Genomic DNA, 19,489 nt, shown 5'->3' with positions numbered 1-19,489 from the left:
GTATGTAGAGTGGACAGTCCGGTAGGTGCAGTGAAGAAGAGACAAGCATTGACTACGCGGTAATCCGGTTCCGGACACAAGGCACTTTATTGCGTCATGGTTTTGTCTCACTGTTTGTTGATACTATTGTCATGACGGGCAACGACAACCATAGGACGAGGGAAGTATACGAAACTTCATATATTTCACCGAGCGAGAAAGGTACGTGCATTCGTTCAACATTTTAGGGATTACATAAATTCGGGGATTACTCAATGTGAAGTGTTTGTTAATAGGATCCTTCTAAACGTTTCTTATAGAGAGATCCCACGCTAGAATTTTCAAGTGTTGACATACGAACCCTGATTAACTGTCGAGTGATCTGCCAACAGAGCATGAGATAGAGGTGCACAGACGAAAACTTCAAAGGAAATCCTTGGCATTCAAGCCTTCGTCCGCTTTCTAATCCATTATCTATGCAGACAGTTGTATGCTTGTTTTTCTTTGCTTGCAACATGTGCAACCGAATAATACCAGTTGAATAGCAGATGTTCCAATGCCTATACTTCCTTATGCCTGAATAGATGATAAAACGAAAGGTTGAATGCTAGTTCGCAAGAGTGAAAATATGAGTTTACACGACTTCGCTGTTGTAATTATCGTCAGCATATTATTCGGTAAGTGAGAATGTTCGTTTAAGTAAGCAGGAGACTAATACCTTGAATGTTTCCGTAATCCAAGCCTGTAATGAGCTTGATCCTTTATAAATCTGGGTTGGTGAAATAATTAAAAATGTAATTTTCAAACCGACGTTTTAGAAAATTTGTTATGAATTTTTCTTTGGAGTAATTTTGTAATCGCTTTACTTTGTAATGAAGTGACTACAGGAGTAAACTGATTTTTCTAGGCATTTTATTCGCGTGTTACCCCAAATAATTTTACACACTGCCTCCATTTTTCTTATCACGAGTTACAACCTATTTCCACCGATATTTTTACTACAAAAGAGCGAGTGTCACAAGCTAAGAAAGAAATCATTGGTCTAAAAAAAAAAACTAAAGGGAAATTTAGAAACTTTCTGCAGTCAGAACCCGTGCGAAGAACCAAACCGAACTACATACTGTCAACTAGAAGTTCTACTAAATACAAACCAAGTTGCCTGAATGCTCTAGTTTTAACCACTTTGTGTCAAACAAAGCTTCACTTAGGGGTAACTGCCGGTTTTTTTACCCTAATTGAAACACTAGCAAATCAAGGAAACAGTTCGCGCCTCGCTTTAAAAAAGACGTTCCCATTCCCGATAAATCTAACGCAAAATGAATATAAAAATAACCCTACACAACTTGCCATGAAATAGTCCTCATTTTGGGACGTATAAGAAAAAATCACCACATAAAAAAATGGTTGTCGCCTCAATCAATTGCATAACGATGCATTTTATGATAAACGTGTCCATGGTATGGCTTGTTCATGAATTTATTTAATTTCATATATGGTCCATCTTCGTTCGCTTACATTTAACTTTATATCTACGGAAGTGTTTCTTCCCCAGTAAGATGTGATCGTGTTCGGGGCTACGTTAAATTATTTCTGGCCCCTCAAACAATAACCTGTGCTCCATGGCTATCAACCGTCTTGTTTGCCTTCTGTTCACGCTTGAATATTTATTGACTATAAACGATACCAATTTTGTTTTGCTTTCTGCGAAAAAAGATGACTAAGCTATCATAATTTGATCAATAAGTTTTCTTTTTGAAAAGTTTATTTTAGCCATTTACAAAACTGGAAGCTCCACTGTACGCTCTTGAAGCCCGATCAGAGGGTTGACTTTCTCTTTCATTTTATGTCTAGTTATTTTAGAAGTTGTTCAAACTTTCATTAGAAAACTCGATAAAAGAATAAGGCGTGATCGCTTGCAATTAATCGAGAGTAAATCTTTACGAACAAGTCATGTTTGCTGTCCAATCGTGTGAGACCGCGGAAATATTCAACAACCCTTTTCTCACCCCTATGTTAAATCTGGATACTTGACTTCTTGATTTACAATTAGAAGTAAAACAATTCATTACTTCAAAAACATACTGACAAAAAAGGAGTGGAATTGTTTGATTTGAATTGACTGGCCTCGAGAAGGGGACCCTCGAGCACTCGCTGTTCGTAACCACAACAAGGAAAATACATTTTTGTAAAGCGCTTATTAAAAAAAAGATATATTGTACAAAGTGAACCACACCCGCACACACAATGTTTTTTTTGTGCGGAGTAATACTTCGTGACGCGGAATCTTCGTGGCTGCCACGTGGAGCCTAGCGAGTACGCTCACGGAATGACGCCATTGTTTAGGGCGTCAGCCCCGGTGTTGGTCCGACAAATTTCCAATTTCTGCAAAAAAGAAGCTTCTTTGATTCATTTCATTACAATTGTGTTCTTAAAAAATTGTGATCCTATTCAGAAAAAAGTCACATAAACGGGAGACTTGAAATAGTAACCCTATGAGCTACGGTTACTTTTTTACGTACTTTCCAAATATAATTTACATAGAGTTGTCAAGTAACTAAATAGATAACGATTCGGTCGGGAGTATTTTAATGAATTGCATTTCAGTGACGTGTCAAATACCCTTTAAGATTAACGGATCACCAACTGGTTCACTTTGTTCGGAAAGAAGAGTTGCCCTTGAGAACGGAATCTGAGATGACCGTGCCGTTATTGCAGTCACGCATTGAAAGCCAGGAATATTCTTTTTGAATCAGGCAGGGTTGAAAATTTCTGGCTTAGAAAAGCTAGAATGATAACTTGATATTCGCTTAATAAATGAATATTGAACTAAAAACAGGAAAAAAACATGAATGTAAATCTGCGCGTTGTCGCATGAATGTAAATGTTCTTATAACTAAGCTGGCAAGTAGTGCACTCTCGTAAGGTAGAAAAATTAACAATCGTATGTGATTCTAAAAAAAAAAATATTTGAGACATTAAGGCGCAAGTGATCTGATACCCAACAACGGGAAAGTGAAATTATGTTCGTTTTATCAGAAAACGGCTAAACACAATTTTGTTTCATTTGGATACTGAGGTAGCTGCCGAGACATTACGGTAGACCGCGCACAAATAGACAGAACGGGCGAGGTAAGAAGACAACAGAAGAGGAGCGCGTACATTACAAAACTTCCTGTAGGCCGACTCTAGCCGTTGGAGCTTTATTTTAAGCTTGCGCCTTGCGCAGTTATGTCAGCTTTCTAATGAATTGAATGGCGCCGCTTCAATTCAAATGCTTTCTTGTAAAACACAGCTGTCGCTCTCCTTTCAGGATTAAATACCGCGAAGTTGTGAACTTTAACTTGAATTGAGAGCTTGAACGAAAAATCCACTGAAATGTATTTACAAAATAAAAAAAAAAAGATTATGTTTTCTCTTTAGCGAAACGTTCGAGGCAACACCGTTAAACCGTTGTTATGAAACGGAAACATGCGGAGAGACAATACACAGAGAGGGTATTTCTCAAAACATCTACGAAATCGCCTCTGAGAAAAAGAGCATCCCACGCATTGAAAATGATGTCGCATCGATGTCTTCCAAGCAACCTATTCGGGAAAATGAGTAAAGTTCGGTATAATTGGGTTTATAATAATTTTTCAGTATTTAATTTATTAAGTGTATTAATATTATTTCAATTTAAACCGGTCTGAACATCATTGAAGGTCACCACATTAGCATGCTTTAGAAGTATATAAAATAGTATGCAGCACTTTAGGGTGTTTTAAAGAAACAAAAAAAAAAAAAACGGTTGTAACGCATTTTTAGGTTTCAATTTCCCATCGAACCGCTTTGTTACGCATGCGACTGTGGGCTCTTCTTTGCCAAACCGCGCAGATCATGTGCGTGGCTACGCGCTATTCACATGATGACGAAAACAGAAAAATTAAAGCTTACAATGGGATTATTGTTCCAACAGCACTGCGTTTCATTTAGCTGGCTTACATTACAACTGCACCACCACGGACAGGTGATACTTTTTGGGGGGGCTGGACGCCTCGAACGCGGGGAGCAGGATAGTAGACGCAGATGTGCGGTCTGCTAAAAAATCAAATGTAAAAAAAAAAAAAAAAAAACGCTTGCCTACCTGTGAGGTGAAACCCTGCGCCAGCTGAGCTGTGACGTCGGAGCAGCTAAGGTGTAATTTCGAAACAGACGGACTGAATAAGCGGTAAAAGTGCGAGCGCGCACCATAGAGTCCGCATAAGTGTTTCGTATTAAACCGAGTAACACACCGGACGAAGTTTCCATAGTGTTTTGGAACTTATGAAGGTGTATTAAGTAGAGAGCATCTCCTGAACATGCTAACCAATTTTATTGGCCACAAACTAAGACTGCCTCGTGGTAATTAAAGAACACTTCGGAAATCGAGCGCTTAAGTTTGAGATCCAGGAAACGACGAAACTGTGTGCGTGTACGCATGAATCGTTCCCAATCCTCGGGTGTGGCTGCCTGAACGCCTTAGGCGATTTTCCCGCCTTGGCAATCAATCTGCGACATACGGAACATTATATTTCTCGTAGAATTTTAAGTCATTTTTTATCAAACCAAAGCCCTATTTGCTGGCCCTTCACTTGAGGGCCTCCACTAGGGTATTGTATCCTAGATATAACTCACTCTGTCTTCCAGCCAACAGCCATCAAAGGCGCTTGTTCCAATACGGCAAGAACGATTGTTAAACTGACAAAAAATACCCTATTTCTGTCGTAGGCATGCCTCCCGCAACCCATAGTGGTCGCGTACAAATATCTCCTCTATGACTCCACACAGCAACTCAAGCAACTATTTCCATGTTAACTCCAAATGGAATTAACATGGAGCGCGCCATTTCGAGCGCTCCGAAAGCGCCCCAAGTGGAGCGCTTTCGGAGCGCTCGAGATCTGCGAGCGGAACTCACCATAATAAGTGCACGATTTCGGAGGTTTTCTTGAGTGGCTACAAAGAAATGTTAGTTTGTGCACGACAGTGACGCTTTGAGTATAAAACTGGTTAAATGCGCACTGTGTTTACACAATATTTACGATATAAACAAAAGTACAGTGCATTGTCTAAAAGTCCGCGGTTGCTGCTTAGGAATATCTCTCTTTTTCTTTCTCTCTCTAAATCTCTCATCACCATCTCATATGATCTCATTGCCCTGCCAAGCGGGAGCGCTTGGCAGCTATGTTCGGATCCCGACGGTCTGTGCACGACTAAAGAGAGCGCCCTCCTGCGCCCTCCGGTTTCGTGACAAGCTCGTGTCGCAAAAAAGCCGATGTCAGTGGCGTGACGCAAAAATCCATGATTGATCGATAAGTTCATGACGTCACAGCCACGTGACCTCGCGCGGGAATCTCAAACAGCCAACAACGCTCACGCAAAAAGTGATGTGACGCGTGGAATGAAAACGATCATAACATGACATGTTGGAAGAATTAAAGGTCGCCTGATGTTTCATATGAATCCACTTTATAAAGTAATTAATTTTCCTAAAATAGAGATGTGAAGAAGTTTAGGCGGGATTCGCTTCCGAGCCGGACACGCCACCGACAAGGCCTCGCAAGGCATGCTTGCACGGCTGTGGAACGAGAGGGAGTTTATATGTTCACAAGTCTCGACATCGCGTTTCACTCTTAAAGGTGAAGCTGAAGCGTCCTACCGTAATTTTTATGGGTATCCAGAAACTTGCGAGGTGTGTTTTCCCGTGCATTTATTATTTCTCTTAATATTTTTTTTTTAATTCCCCAGCACTTAAACCTTTCCCCAAAATGAATCCGTTTTAATTCTCCAGCGCTTAAGACTTTCCCCACAATGAATTCGATGATGCAAAAGTGAGGATTTCTTTTAACCATTCCAGGAAACAGATGCATCTTTCTTTCTTTTCTTTAACGACGCCTTTGTTTTAATTATTATATCTTGAAAATCAGGTAACTAAATAATGTTCTTGTAGGCTTGATAAGTCTAGAGCATCAATGGTATTAAATGCACGCAGGGCGATCTGAAATGCGCTCCTTCTTAGTGTTTTAGTAATTTTTCTGAGTCACGTGGATTTGTTTTCAAATGTTGGCGAAGTTTAGACCGCCTCAGTATTCGGTGTACTTTGATAATTACGGTGCAATTAGATTTTGATTAAAAGAACGCTTCACATTTGGAGTAGCTTTCCAGGTTTTTGTACTTTATTCAGTGCATTCAGAGTAACTCGTCCGGATTTAGCTAAGTCAGTTGACAACTTTAATACAAAATCGTACTTTTGGGGAACGTTTGGATGCATGATTTCTTAAGACAATCTAACAGACGATGCGAAACGCTCATTGGTCGCCTGCTATTTACAGGAGTTGCAGACAGGGGACAGGCTGAAGAACAGAACGATTTTTCAACACCGGTCGAATGTGGACGGCGCCATATAAGGAATACTGTTTCCGAAAGAATCATGAACGGCACCGACGCAAAACCGGGCAACTGGCCGTGGATGGTGGGGCTGTATACTCGCAACGATACCTTTCATTGCGGCGGCGTTTTAATAAGCGAGCAATTTGTGCTGACCGCTGCGCATTGTTTTCAGTATGTACACACTTCGTCTGTTTTCTTTTGATGAAAATTATGTTTGTTACAACCCGTCACAAGTTGTGTAATATATGGCTCACCTTTGTTGCATACAAATGGACAGTATTTGGAAAGTCTTTTTGACAATTTTTAATAGCATTATTTCGAGATACTAATATATGTAGATATATATCTAAAACGTTTTGATTTAGTATAGGCATATATTTTAGGTGACTTTTTTTCACTTTGAATATTAGGTATTTTCTGACATATTGCTAAGCACGGTGATATCAGGATTTTTAAACCACAAAGAATTCGCACAGCTTCTAAATCTATGAAATTCCAGCATACACAGATGGTTTAGTATGATTTCCCAACTGATATACATTTTCCCGCATGTAATACGCTTATAACATGTTTTACATGCGTTTATCACGGAAGGACTGAGGAAAGCCGACGCCCGAATAGCCAACAGTAATTGACAACGGCTGCAGAAAGGGATCCCTTTTGTTGCATTTTTACACTGGGAGGAACCCATCTCTAAATAGATTATCCGCATGCGGTGTAAAGATTATAATATACGAGACATTGCTAAAATCGTCAAACATGTTTTTTGATATAGATATATGTATGAATTGAACAATTGTTTAATTTTGAAAGCACGCGTTCAAAACGCCGCTGCTCTGACTCAGGCTTTCGCCGGCGATATTTGCTTGCTCTTCGAGAGGAGCGATGTCATCTTTTTCAATCAGTGCTCTTCCATCATAAAAAGATCGAGGTACACCTAAGCATTCCCTCAGAGTTGTGAATGCGATAGCATGCAATCCGCTCCGTCCGCTCCCTTTGTCGTCTGCTGCGTACTTTTCGTCGCCGGTCAGCGCGTGTGCTCCCCTGGTGACCTTGGACGCTCCGTGCCCAGGGGAGCAACGGCGCTCTGATGGACACGCAGCGACATGGGGTGAGCGGTCGTGGAAACTGGCGAGCGCAGCGGCCAATGGGAGCCCTGTTGACGTGCGCCAGCCAATGGAACTGAAGTAAATTAGGTGCCGTTTTCGTGCTTCAAACTGATGACGTCAGCTCGCTCCATGAGACAGTTAAGGCTTCGGCATTAATATACTCTTAAGGCGCTAAACTGGCAGTGATAACGATGACAGTACCTGATGTAGCAGAAAATACTAAACATATTTGGAAGAGATAACAGTTTGCAGATCACACCTGAGATTAAAATGTGGAAACGTCCCGACCACTCTCGACCACCGCGTTTCCGCGACAAAGCAACACCGCGTAAGGCTATTTCCCGGTTCCGGCTGTGGATTACTATTGCCAATCCTTTTCAGTGCCGACTGTACACACCAGTTGTTCAAGGCACATACATATTCGCCAAACAGAAATTGCTGAAACATCACACGGGGTTATTTTGTGACAAGGTTTTCCCTGCAAAAGAGAACGCACATAAAATGCAAACGATAACTTTGTGCTATGTCCCGTTTCGTACTTCTTAAGTGCAGTTCCGATAGCCTCCAAAATAGAACTCTATGACGAACAAAGATTGTAGTGTCGTCTAGGATTTCTTTTTTTTAAATTTAGATATCCCTGATGGTTTGACAAAGGGAATATAATTACTAAATAAGAACTTTACCTCACCACTTACTCCCTCCCTCTCTAATGCTTGAAGCAACAAGAACGCCAGCTTTCTGTCTGCGCGTCTCGGAAGCACAAACAAAACAAGGGCCACAGATTGTTCTGATGAAACAACTCGACGTGACGCCGCAGAACGGAGTGACACAACAGAGAGCGACGCGACGCAGAACGTCAAGGTCACTTGCGTTGATGTTGAGGAGGTCTGCATCCCTGTTCAGGACGACTGTAACTTTTTTATGGTATTGCATCCATTATTATATTTCACTATTCTCTGCTGTAAGCTATCGGTACATAGAGTTTAACCAAACACATTTCTTTTACAGAAAGACATTGCGATATTGAGATTAAAAAGACCTGTAAACTTGACAGATTTCATTCGGCCAATCTGCCTTCCGCAAAACTGCGTCGAACCGCGTTTAGACGTACGCACCTATATTGCAGGCTGGGGCAAAATCGAAGGTAAGCTGTTTTGCTTCAGCTTATTATATTTCCAACCGAATGCTATACAGCTTGTACGGACAATCGATGGCCAGCGTTCTTTTTCTGCTTTTTCTTCTTTATAATTTAAGGGCCGCCGTCAAAACTACAAGTGAAGTCAGTAATAGCCAATTACAATCATCACATAGTGAACTGTATAGCTTACAGAAAGACAAGGACATAGAACAAAAAGACGATAGAGACATAGTGAACAATGCTCTTTACTGTTCACTACGTCACCATACCAGATTGCCCAGCTTACCAGCTTTGTCATCAATCACGCTATAGAGTAAAACTTGGTGCTTTACATCACCCAGTCTGAGTAGCTTGGGAAAATTTAGAAGTTGTGGTGCTAACAGTTTGCTGCAGTGCACTTTTTATCATAGCAAGCCTGCCGGAGTACGTTATCGTAATCATTGCGTGATACTGTATTATCGACCATTTTTGTAGACGACGTAACAAAAATTGAACAGTTTGTGAAACGTGCGATTTATGTTCAGAAAACCATCTGGAGGCGACGGCGCCGGTTTCATAGAAACGGTCTTGGCTTTTCGTTTCGTTCTATACAGAAATAAGTTTGCATTTACCATGATGACTTTGTACGCGGTGCAACAAATAATACTTGGAGTTGTATGTTAGCCAGCGTATTCGCTACAAACGCGAATGAGAAATCGGTAGCTGCACAAATGTGGAGGAGAGACCTCAAAAATCCGCAGTAATACATAAATTCTTCGATCTAAATATGATGGTGTATTATCAAAGGGCGAGTAGGCTTAGTGAGGCAAGTTTTAGACAATGGCTTCCGTGGTACTGAGCTTATATTCCAATTACCAGCAGAGTCAATTAAACAACTCTCTAGTTGAGGCTTTTCAAGTGGCTCAATAGAGAAGAAAACTGGCGATGGAAGTCAATAGGCCAAATCGACTAAATGTAGTAAAAAAATGTGAAATATCCGAAATAATTTCGCTTGAGTGTACCGAGCATTTAGAACAATTAGCAACCTCTAAACATTTGATTAAGAAACACTGCCACGATGCAATAAAATTTTCCATGACATGCGAAAAGTCTGCAATTCTCAATTCGCTCGGCATAACTCTTCGAATTAGGCGCCAACCAGAAATAAAATTACTACTATTTACTGCAGGTAATTTGAAACTGCTACTTTGCCTGTAGTGACCTACCGTATTGTCAAATAAATAAAAATGCTGCTTGAAATTCAGTACTCGTTTCAGGAGTTACGGTTCTTCAACAACCTGGGAGCGAGCTTTTTTTTCCCTCACATAAATTGATATGATGCTTTGAAGAGTTAAATATGTTTTGCCAAATTCGAGATTATTTTGTTCGTTTTCACCGGGGAACTCGAGAATTGAAGTAAGGGTAGTGACACTGCGTTCAGGAACACACATTCTAGTTAGTTATTTAAAACAAAATGTAAAAAACTACACCTGACCTCCCATATCCCCGTCGGAACTCGAATCCCCAAGCCACCCAGATTATGATTCCTTAGAACAGCTATTAGAAGTACCGCGTCCACAGGCACATCCTCCCATAAGCAGCGTGTCTCGGTTTACGATCTAATTATATGAACGGTTATGCTTAATAACATTACTGGAAATTCACTATTTCACACCGAATATATTATGGACTTCGGTGGAACAGCTTGTAGTCTATATCATTTGTGACCCTTTTATTGTTGTGTTTTAAGGCGACAAACGAAGCAGGGTATGTGGCTTCCGAGCTCGCAGACTTGTGGTGTCTTACTTACGTAACATGCCTCACAGTCGTAGATGGGGACTCCAGTTTTTTTGTTTTTTTTTGTCGTGACTGATAAGAAGTATGATGTCATTACCGATTGAACTGCGAGGGACCACCAGTGTGGTAACGAGAGGTGTGGGTTAAAACTTTGTATATAAAGAACCACTGAAACATAATTGGCGGAGGGGATATTGCCAAGACGAAATGTCTTTTTCTTCTACCGCCTTTTGACTGCAGAGTTCAGTAAATGTTTCAATTGTTTTAATCATTCAATTAAGAAATAATTAATTACTGGTTCTCTAGATATATTTTCTTAAGAACAAGTTGCATACTTACCATTAACAGAAAGTAGGCATCTGCTAATTACTGAGTAACTCGCTTATATTCGCTTCAAATAATAGTTTTTTTATTCCTATTTACGGCCAAATATATCGCAAAACATACGAACATACAACAATCAGATATTCTAGGTGTCACCTCTGATGCAAATATTAATTTCATAAATCTATCTAGTGGTTGAAGACTCGTACGATTATGACTACGAAGGCTATGAAGACTCCGAAGAAGGAGGAGATGACGAAATTTCAGCGGAAGAAGAAATAAGCGAAAGGGCACCTTCAGGACCAGCAGTAATGGTAAAAGATGCCCAAACACACACGCTGAAAGAAAGAGAGATTTACCTTATTACTAAGGAGGAATGCGAACACCAACTTAACAGAACTGTACCGGACTATACCGTATGCTCCACTGGAGGAACATGTCGAGTGAGTAGAAACAGCTATTGTAGAATTTTGTGTTAAACGATCAGTACCCACCGCGCACGGGATCGAACCGGGACCGGTTTCGTGCGATGGCGCAGCTATTTCGCTATTTTTCCCTCCCGCGGTCTGCAAGGCTTTGGAAAGTGAGGGGACCTTTTCTCCCCTGTTATCGAATTTCTTCACTGATGAGAGGACAACGAGAGGGACGGGCTTCACTTGTCCCACCTCCTGCGTGGACTTCCTGCCTTCGACAACGCTTCGCCGTCCCGTAGACCCAGAGCGTGCTCGCACGTCGAAGAAACGGCGAAAGGCAACGACCGCCTGCTAGAGGCTGGGCGCTCTAAAGACATGCCAGGCCGTTCTCACCTCGTCAGGGGCTACACTCTAAAAACATTTTGTGCGTCCACTTTCATGCAGAACACTTGGAGAGCCAATCACCACAACTTACGGAGGCAGCTCAGCGAATGACAATGCCGAAACATATGTTAAGACCTCAAAACGCAGTGTGAGTCGTGACATTAAGCTAGGCAAAACGTCACGGTGGCACAGCTTGATGTTAAAACTCAGACTGCGTTTTTTGGCCAAAACATGTGTTTCGGCATTGTCATTCGCTGAGCTCCCTCCGTAAGTTGCGGAGATTGACTCTCCGAGGGTGTTGTGCGGGGAAGCAGACGCACGGGCCTTTTTTAGAGTGCATGCTCCGAGAAACTGAGGGAGAGGGGGAGGCAACGGCGCGCGGACACGTCAGAACGCCGACCTCTGGTTCGTAAAATTAGTGGGCAGACCTTTGCGTCCACCGCGTTCGCCGAAAGCGTTCGAACGCGGAAGCCAGACACCCGACGCCGGCGTTCTGTTGCCCTCCTCCCCTCGCCTTTTCCTCTTTTCCTTCCAAGAGGAGGAGGCGAGGGTACGCAAGACGAGGGGCTGGAGGCAATAGCCCCCCAACTCTACACACCCCCCAAAAGTTTTCTTTCCGCCCATAAACCGCCGACCGCGTCCCCGGAACCCCGGACTTTGGTCCATCCCACAGCGCCACAGGGCGCCAGCGGTTCGGGGGCGGTTCGGGGCCGGTTCGGGGGCGGTTCGGGGCGGTTCGTGGGCCGCTGCAATACCTTTTAGGGAGGAGGAGGAGGGAAGGGGAGGGGGGGGCGGGTTCATATCACGTAAAGCCACTGTATTCACAAAAGTAGCGACATCCTTTGAAGAATGCCGCCTGCTATCTTGGAGCGATCCAGGCGGCGCTAACGTCGTTGCGCGAGCGCGAAAGAGCAACATTTAACAAAAAGAGTGTGCATAGGGGAGGAGGAGAAAGAAGAAGTGCCTATTCTGTCGGAGTGCAGTACATGCTATGAGCTCATGTCGCCAATCAAATAATGCCGACTGTGCAACGTCACTGCTTTCATCATCTTTCTTTGAGCACATCCTTCACGGCTGGTATACCGTGACAGTGCGCTTTTATCCTGTGTGTATGCATTTGCGTGTTTTTCAGCCTTTGACTGCGCTCTGATTCAAGTATAAACCAAGTATAGGAAGGCTGTTTGCTATCTTGGAGCGATCTAGACGGCGCAACAGTCGACGTGCGGGTGTAAAAGAGCAAAACAGAAAGGTAAAAGGTGTGCGCGTCAAAACAGATGATGTCGCTACCTTTTTTATTTTGGGGCATTAGTATCACGGGCAGGCGAGAACCGATAGTTCTCCCAAGGGAGGGAGCGGGACACGTTTTTAGGAGTCAGCCGCGGGCCTACAGATGACTGCACGCCTTGAGGCGCCGACATAAACCTAATCCCCCTTCCCCTCCCCCGCCTTCCTTTTCCGGAATAAACTTGGTTGTGAAAAAGATAAGCGATGGTAAAGAACGTTGTGGGCGTGTGCCGCCCCTTGTAGGCCACTCGGACTCCGCTGTGTGTGGGTATGGCGGCCCAAGTGGTTCCGACAACACCCCCCCCCCCCCCCCCCTTTCCTACCTTTCCCCGCACCCAAACAGTTTTTTTTCTCTCCTTGGGACATGTTTCGTGCGAGTATTCGCCTCGAGAATGAACTAAAGCTTACGCTGCTGTGGCGCTATCATCATCAGCACTGTGTGGATAGGAAGATGGCTGTCCCATAGGCTATCTGCGGGCACGGCCAAGAACCTGCTCAATATCGCGTTTATTGCCTTGTACAGTGTCATTGTGAAAGCAATTTTAACGTAAAATGATCCAGCACTGCTCATTTCCACAGTGCAATACCTTTTGCACCGAGGTGGGGGTCAGTTTTCACCTATATCCAGTGGCCGGAGCGCTGAAAAAAGAGTGGCTGTCGAAGTTGATATCTGCGAAGGAGACTTCGATTTACGCCTTTGTTTACTGTAACCATTTCACCACCAAAGATTTCAAGCCAATGATACATGACAACAATTATAAGCGGGCAAAAAACGCTGGTTCCATATGTTTGATGAGTGGCCCAGCTAGGGTAAAGTACGCGTACGTGGAGCACGTTGATAGTCGCTCGCTGCTGGACAATGGGATCATCTTTAATGTGAGTCCTCCCGCTGCGGTGTTTTTGGAGAGGATGCGAATGCACTTAACTTATCACTGCGTGAGTATCTGACTTCTGAACCGTTGTATATCGTCAGTCCTACGAGCCCCCTTAACTATGACAAAGTAAGGAGGCATCGACTGCAGCAAAAGTGACTCGCTCAGTGCCTGCGTGTACGTCGGACGCACCTGATTCATTCTCTTGAAGTTAGTTCGGTAGTACGCGGTAAATAGGGCTGATGGAAAACAGGACATTCTGCCAAAGGAGCACGAGGGACTATCGAGCCTAATGCATTGCTTGTTTACACTCCTGGAATTTTTACACTCCTCATGACAAAGGTTTCGTGCCACTTCGTTTGAAAGACGAAATTTTAACGGAAAATCACGCGACATGAAAGCGGCACGATTACATCTAAAGTTAACAGCTTACTAAAGACATGGGCGCAACGTACAAAGCTCGAGCCATACGTTTTCTGAAGTGACTGCAGCGCCTAATGCAAAACCCTTCGCGAGCTTGCAATTTTTGCAAATTACAAAACTAGCGACATATAAAGGCACGCGAATAGCTTTCTTATTTTGAGGCCAGAATTCAAGTCTCTAGGATTCGAGAAAGTTAGCGGCCGCGAATAGGTTCCTATGCCTAATTTGCGAATAATCGGGATCGCAAAAATAACGGGTTTTACATATGCAGAGTTTAAAATGTTCGAGAGGACAAATCGTGCGATTTCCACAAAGACGTTTCCGGAGGTTGGAGTTACAAACAATAGCTACGGAGCAGGGCAAGTGCACGAAAGTTCATCAATCGGTGCACCGTTCGCGAGTTTAAGATCCAAAGTGTGGGGATCCTTGCTGAGAGCCAACAACTGCAGCATGTAAAGCGCCGTTCACATATATGCAACCGAGCACGACCGAGATAGATTAGACCGGTTTTTAGGCTTCTTGCGACCTCTAAGGACCGGATTCAGTGCAGCGGAGCTGGTCCTAAGACGTCGCAAAAGGCTTAAAAAGCGGTCCGCTCTCTTTCGGTCGTACTCGGTTGCAAGAGCTCGTCGCCGAGGTCGTGGGGGCCACAACGCTCAATAATGTGCCCGGCATTCCCAAGTTGTTCGACTTCGACAAGGCACCGCTTCATGACAGTATGCAATGGCACTGGAACTGAAACGAAGAGCCACATCAAAATACCAACCGCAGTAGCAACAGTACTTTAGTATCCAGCTTGGTATTCCTAGCCTTCGCGTGTCTCCACGCTCGTGAAACGATACAATAGAAGCAAGCATTCACAACGTAAATAGCGCAGTTTACAAACAAACAAGCGTTCATTGTGGCGAGGATGCATGCTTCAAGGTGCGTTGAGATCAGACGACGTACGAAGGTATCCACACTCGCAGTGTTTCCAACATCGGCCGCACGGCGGCGACTGCGCTTGATCTCGGCCAATTAGCAAGAGCGGGATCACGGCCCCGAAGAGCTAATCCCTGAAATCATTCGCGTCGGGGCCCAATTGGGCGAAGAGGGGGGGAGGGGGGAAGGGGGGCGCAGTGAACCCGCATTCTGGTGATCCCGTAAACCCGCATTCCCGCGTAAACAACCGACGCATTCGAATAGAACCAGCTCGACGGCCCGGCAAGCCCGGCCGGTCTGGCTACGTCGCCCATGGCCTCCCCACCTCGCATGCCCACCATCGAGTTAAAGGAAATGACGTGGCGCGCTCGGCGCGCTTCTTTCAACTTCCGCCAAGCTCCCTAATATCGAACGCTTCAAGTTCGGCGGGGTTGGGGGCACTGCACGGGGTTGACGCTGCCACGAATCTACAAGTGGAAGATTACCTACTCGAGCCGGATCTTGCAGCGAAAGAGGCTCGCTCTAAAAGGGGAGCTTTTGGAGCGATCAAAAGCAGCAAGTGGAATTCACCATTAGAGGAGGCACACGCCCCGCTTTGGGCGTTATAAGAGGCGACTCCGTCATGGCCCGTGAGGAAGCACGTTAGAGTCATTACGCCCCCATTGGAGCCTCCGTGCTCGTCGCCCCTATATTATTCCTCTCCGTCTTTTCTGTCCTCCTCCTCTTCTTCCTGAAAAAAACAACAACAAAACATCCCCCTCCCTTTAGTACGCCCACTTTATCTTGAGGGTAATGTCAAGGCATCAAAGCGCTTACCGCAATCTGATGCGCCCTGATGCCCCAGTTGGACCCGGATATCGAACTTCGGGTTCTAAGGGAACGCACACGCCCCACGTCCCTAGAATGGAAAGCTAACACCCCCCCCCCCCCCCTCACGCTTCCACTGTAGGCTCCAAAGAGGATTCTCTCAGCCCGCAGTGTAAGCAACAAAACACGCAGACGGCGTCCCACGCCGCCTTTGAGGTAGGCTCCAAAGAGGATTCTCCCAGCCCTCAGTTAAGCAACAAAACACGCAGAGGGCGCCACATGGTGCCGTTGATGTAGGCTCCAAAGAGGATTCTCTCAGCCCGCAGTGTAAGCAACAAAACACGCAGACGGCGTCACACGGCGCCTTTGAGGTAGGCTCCAAAGAGGATTCTCCAAGCCCTCAGTTAAGCAACAAAACACGCAGAGGGCGCCACATGGTGCCGTTGAGGTAGGCACCGAAAAGGTTTCTCTTGGCCCGCAGTGTAAGCAGCAAAACCCGCAGACGGCGCCACACGAAGCCTTTGAGGTAGGCTCCAAAGAGGATTCTCCCAGCCCTCAGTTAAGCAACAAAACACGCAGAGGGCGCCACATGGTGCCGTTGAGGTAGGCACCGAAAAGGTTTCTCTTGGCCCGCAGTGTAAGCAGCAAAACCCGCAGACGGCGTCACACGGCGCCTTTGAGGTAGGCTCCAAAGAGGATTCTCTCAGCCCTCAGTTAAGCAACAAAACACGCAGAGGGCGCCACATGGTGCCGTTGAGGTAGGCACCGAAAAGGTTTCTCTTGGCCCGCAGTGTAAGCAGCAAAACCCGCAGACGGCGCCACACGAAGCCTTTGAGGTAGGCTCCAAAGAGGATTCTCCCAGCCCTCAGTTAAGCAACAAAACACGCAGAGGGCGCCACATGGTGCCGTTGAGGTAGGCACCGAAAAGGTTTCTCTTGGCCCGCAGTGTAAGCAGCAAAACCCGCAGACGGCGCCACACGAAGCCTTTGAGGTAGGCTCCAAAGAGGATTCTCCCAGCCCTCAGTTAAGCAACAAAACACGCAGAGGGCGCCACATGGTGCCGTTGAGGTAGGCACCGAAAAGGTTTCTCTTGGCCCGCAGTGTAAGCAGCAAAACCCGCAGACGGCGCCACACGAAGCCTTTGAGGTAGGCTCCAAAGAGGATTCTCCCAGCCCTCAGTTAAGCAACAAAACACGCAGAGGGCGCCACATGGTGCCGTTGAGGTAGGCACCGAAAAGGTTTCTCTTGGCCCGCAGTGTAAGCAGCAAAACCCGCAGACGGCGTCACACGGCGCCTTTGAGGTAGGCTCCAAAGAGGATTCTCCCAGCCCTCAGTTAAGCAACAAAACACGCAGAGGGCGCCACATGGTGCCGTTGAGGTAGGCACCGAAAAGGTTTCTCTTGGCCCGCAGTGTAAGCAGCAAAACCCGCAGACGGCGCCACACGAAGCCTTTGAGGTAGGCTCCAAAGAGGATTCTCCCAGCCCTCAGTTAAGCAACAAAACACGCAGAGGGCGCCACATGGTGCCGTTGAGGTAGGCACCGAAAAGGTTTCTCTTGGCCCGCAGTGTAAGCAGCAAAACCCGCAGACGGCGCCACACGAAGCCTTTGAGGTAGGCTCCAAAGAGGATTCTCCCAGCCCTCAGTTAAGCAACAAAACACGCAGAGGGCGCCACATGGTGCCGTTGAGGTAGGCACCGAAAAGGTTTCTCTTGGCCCGCAGTGTAAGCAGCAAAACCCGCAGACGGCGCCACACGAAGCCTTTGAGGTAGGCTCCAAAGAGGATTCTCTCAGCCCTCAGTTAAGCAACAAAACACGCAGAGGGCGCCACATGGTGCCGTTGAGGTAGGCACCGAAAAGGTTTCTCTTGGCCCGCAGTGTAAGCAGCAAAACCCGCAGACGGCGCCACACGAAGCCTTTGAGGTAGGCTCCAAAGAGGATTCTCCCAGCCCTCAGTTAAGCAACAAAACACGCAGAGGGCGCCACATGGTGCCGTTGAGGTAGGCACCGAAAAGGTTTCTCTTGGCCCGCAGTGTAAGCAGCAAAACCCGCAGACGGCGTCACACGGCGCCTTTGAGGTAGGCTCCAAAGAGGATTCTCCCAGCCCTCAGTTAAGCAACAAAACACGCAGAGGGCGCCACATGGTGCCGTTGAGGTAGGCACCGAAAAGGTTTCTCTTGGCCCGCAGTGTAAGCAGCAAAACCCGCAGACGGCGCCACACGAAGCCTTTGAGGTAGGCTCCAAAGAGGATTCTCCCAGCCCTCAGTTAAGCAACAAAACACGCAGAGGGCGCCACATGGTGCCGTTGAGGTAGGCACCGAAAAGGTTTCTCTTGGCCCGCAGTGTAAGCAGCAAAACCCGCAGACGGCGTCACACGGCGCCTTTGAGGTAGGCTCCAAAGAGGATTCTCTCAGCCCTCAGTTAAGCAACAAAACACGCAGAGGGCTCCACATGGTGCCGTTGAGGTAGGCTCCAAAAAGGTTTCTCTTGGCCCGCAGTGTAAGCAGCAAAACCCGCAGACGGCGCCACACGGAGCCTTTGAGGTAGGCTCCAAAGAGGATTCTCCCAGCCCTCAGTTAAGCAACAAAACACGCAGAGGGCGCCACATGGTGCCGTTGAGGTAGGCACCGAAAAGGTTTCTCTTGGCCCGCAGTGTAAGCAGCAAAACCCGCAGACGGCGCCACACGAAGCCTTTGAGGTAGGCTCCAAAGAGGATTCTCTCAGCCCTCAGTTAAGCAACAAAACACGCAGAGGGCGCCACATGGTGCCGTTGAGGTAGGCACCGAAAAGGTTTCTCTTGGCCCGCAGTGTAAGCAGCAAAACCCGCAGACGGCGCCACACGGAGCTTTTGAGGTAGGCTCCAAAGAGGATTCTCCCAGCCCTCAGTTAAGCAACAAAACACGCAGAGGGCGCCACATGGTGCCGTTGAGGTAGGCTCCAAAAAGGTTTCTCTTGGCCCGCAGTGTAAGCAGCAAAACCCGCAGACGGCGCCACACGGAGCCTTTGAGGTAGGCTCCAAAGAGGATTCTCCCAGCCCTCAGTTAAGCAACAAAACACGCAGAGGGCTCCACATGGTGCCGTTGAGGTAGGCTCCAAAAAGGTTTCTCTTGGCCCGCAGTGTAAGCAGCAAAACCCGCAGACGGCGCCACACGAAGCCTTTGAGGTAGGCTCCAAAGAGGATTCTCCCAGCCCTCAGTTAAGCAACAAAACACGCAGAGGGCTCCACATGGTGCCGTTGAGGTAGGCACCGAAAAGGTTTCTCTTGGCCCGCAGTGTAAGCAGCAAAACCCGCAGACGGCGCCACACGGAGCCTTTGAGGTAGGCTCCAAAGAGGATTCTCCCAGCCCTCAGTTAAGCAACAAAACACGCAGAGGGCGCCACATGGTGCCGTTGAGGTAGGCTCCAAAAAGGTTTCTCTTGGCCCGCAGTGTAAGCAGCAAAACCCGCAGACGGCGCCACACGAAGCCTTTGAGGTAGGCTCCAAAGAGGATTCTCCCAGCCCTCAGTTAAGCAACAAAACACGCAGAGGGCTCCACATGGTGCCGTTGAGGTAGGCACCGAAAAGGTTTCTCTTGGCCCGCAGTGTAAGCAGCAAAACCCGCAGACGGCGCCACACGGAGCTTTTGAGGTAGGCTCCAAAGAGGATTCTCCCAGCC

At 46.3% G+C, this 19,489-nt stretch overlaps 1 protein-coding gene across 1 annotated transcript; it reads left to right on the top strand.

Moving 5' to 3' along the window:
* Positions 1–607: 607 nt before the first annotated feature.
* Positions 608–11,174, top strand: LOC120850860 (serine protease grass-like; the record flags this gene model as incomplete). Its single annotated transcript, XM_040223527.2, has 5 exons — positions 608–656; positions 6,327–6,555; positions 8,213–8,417; positions 8,502–8,637; positions 10,924–11,174. Coding segments are annotated over exons 1-5 (870 nt in total), but the record flags the coding sequence as incomplete, so codon positions are not given.
* Between the last annotated feature and the right edge of the window lie 8,315 nt (positions 11,175–19,489).

The sequence above is a fragment of the Ixodes scapularis genome, unplaced genomic scaffold, assembly GCF_016920785.2.
Source record: "Ixodes scapularis isolate PalLabHiFi unplaced genomic scaffold, ASM1692078v2 ptg001800l_1___fragment_2___debris__unscaffolded, whole genome shotgun sequence".
Taxonomy (NCBI): domain Eukaryota; kingdom Metazoa; phylum Arthropoda; class Arachnida; order Ixodida; family Ixodidae; genus Ixodes; species Ixodes scapularis.
The sequence above is the reverse complement of the archived record's forward strand: the minus strand, read 5'-3'. Positions and strand labels throughout refer to the sequence as shown.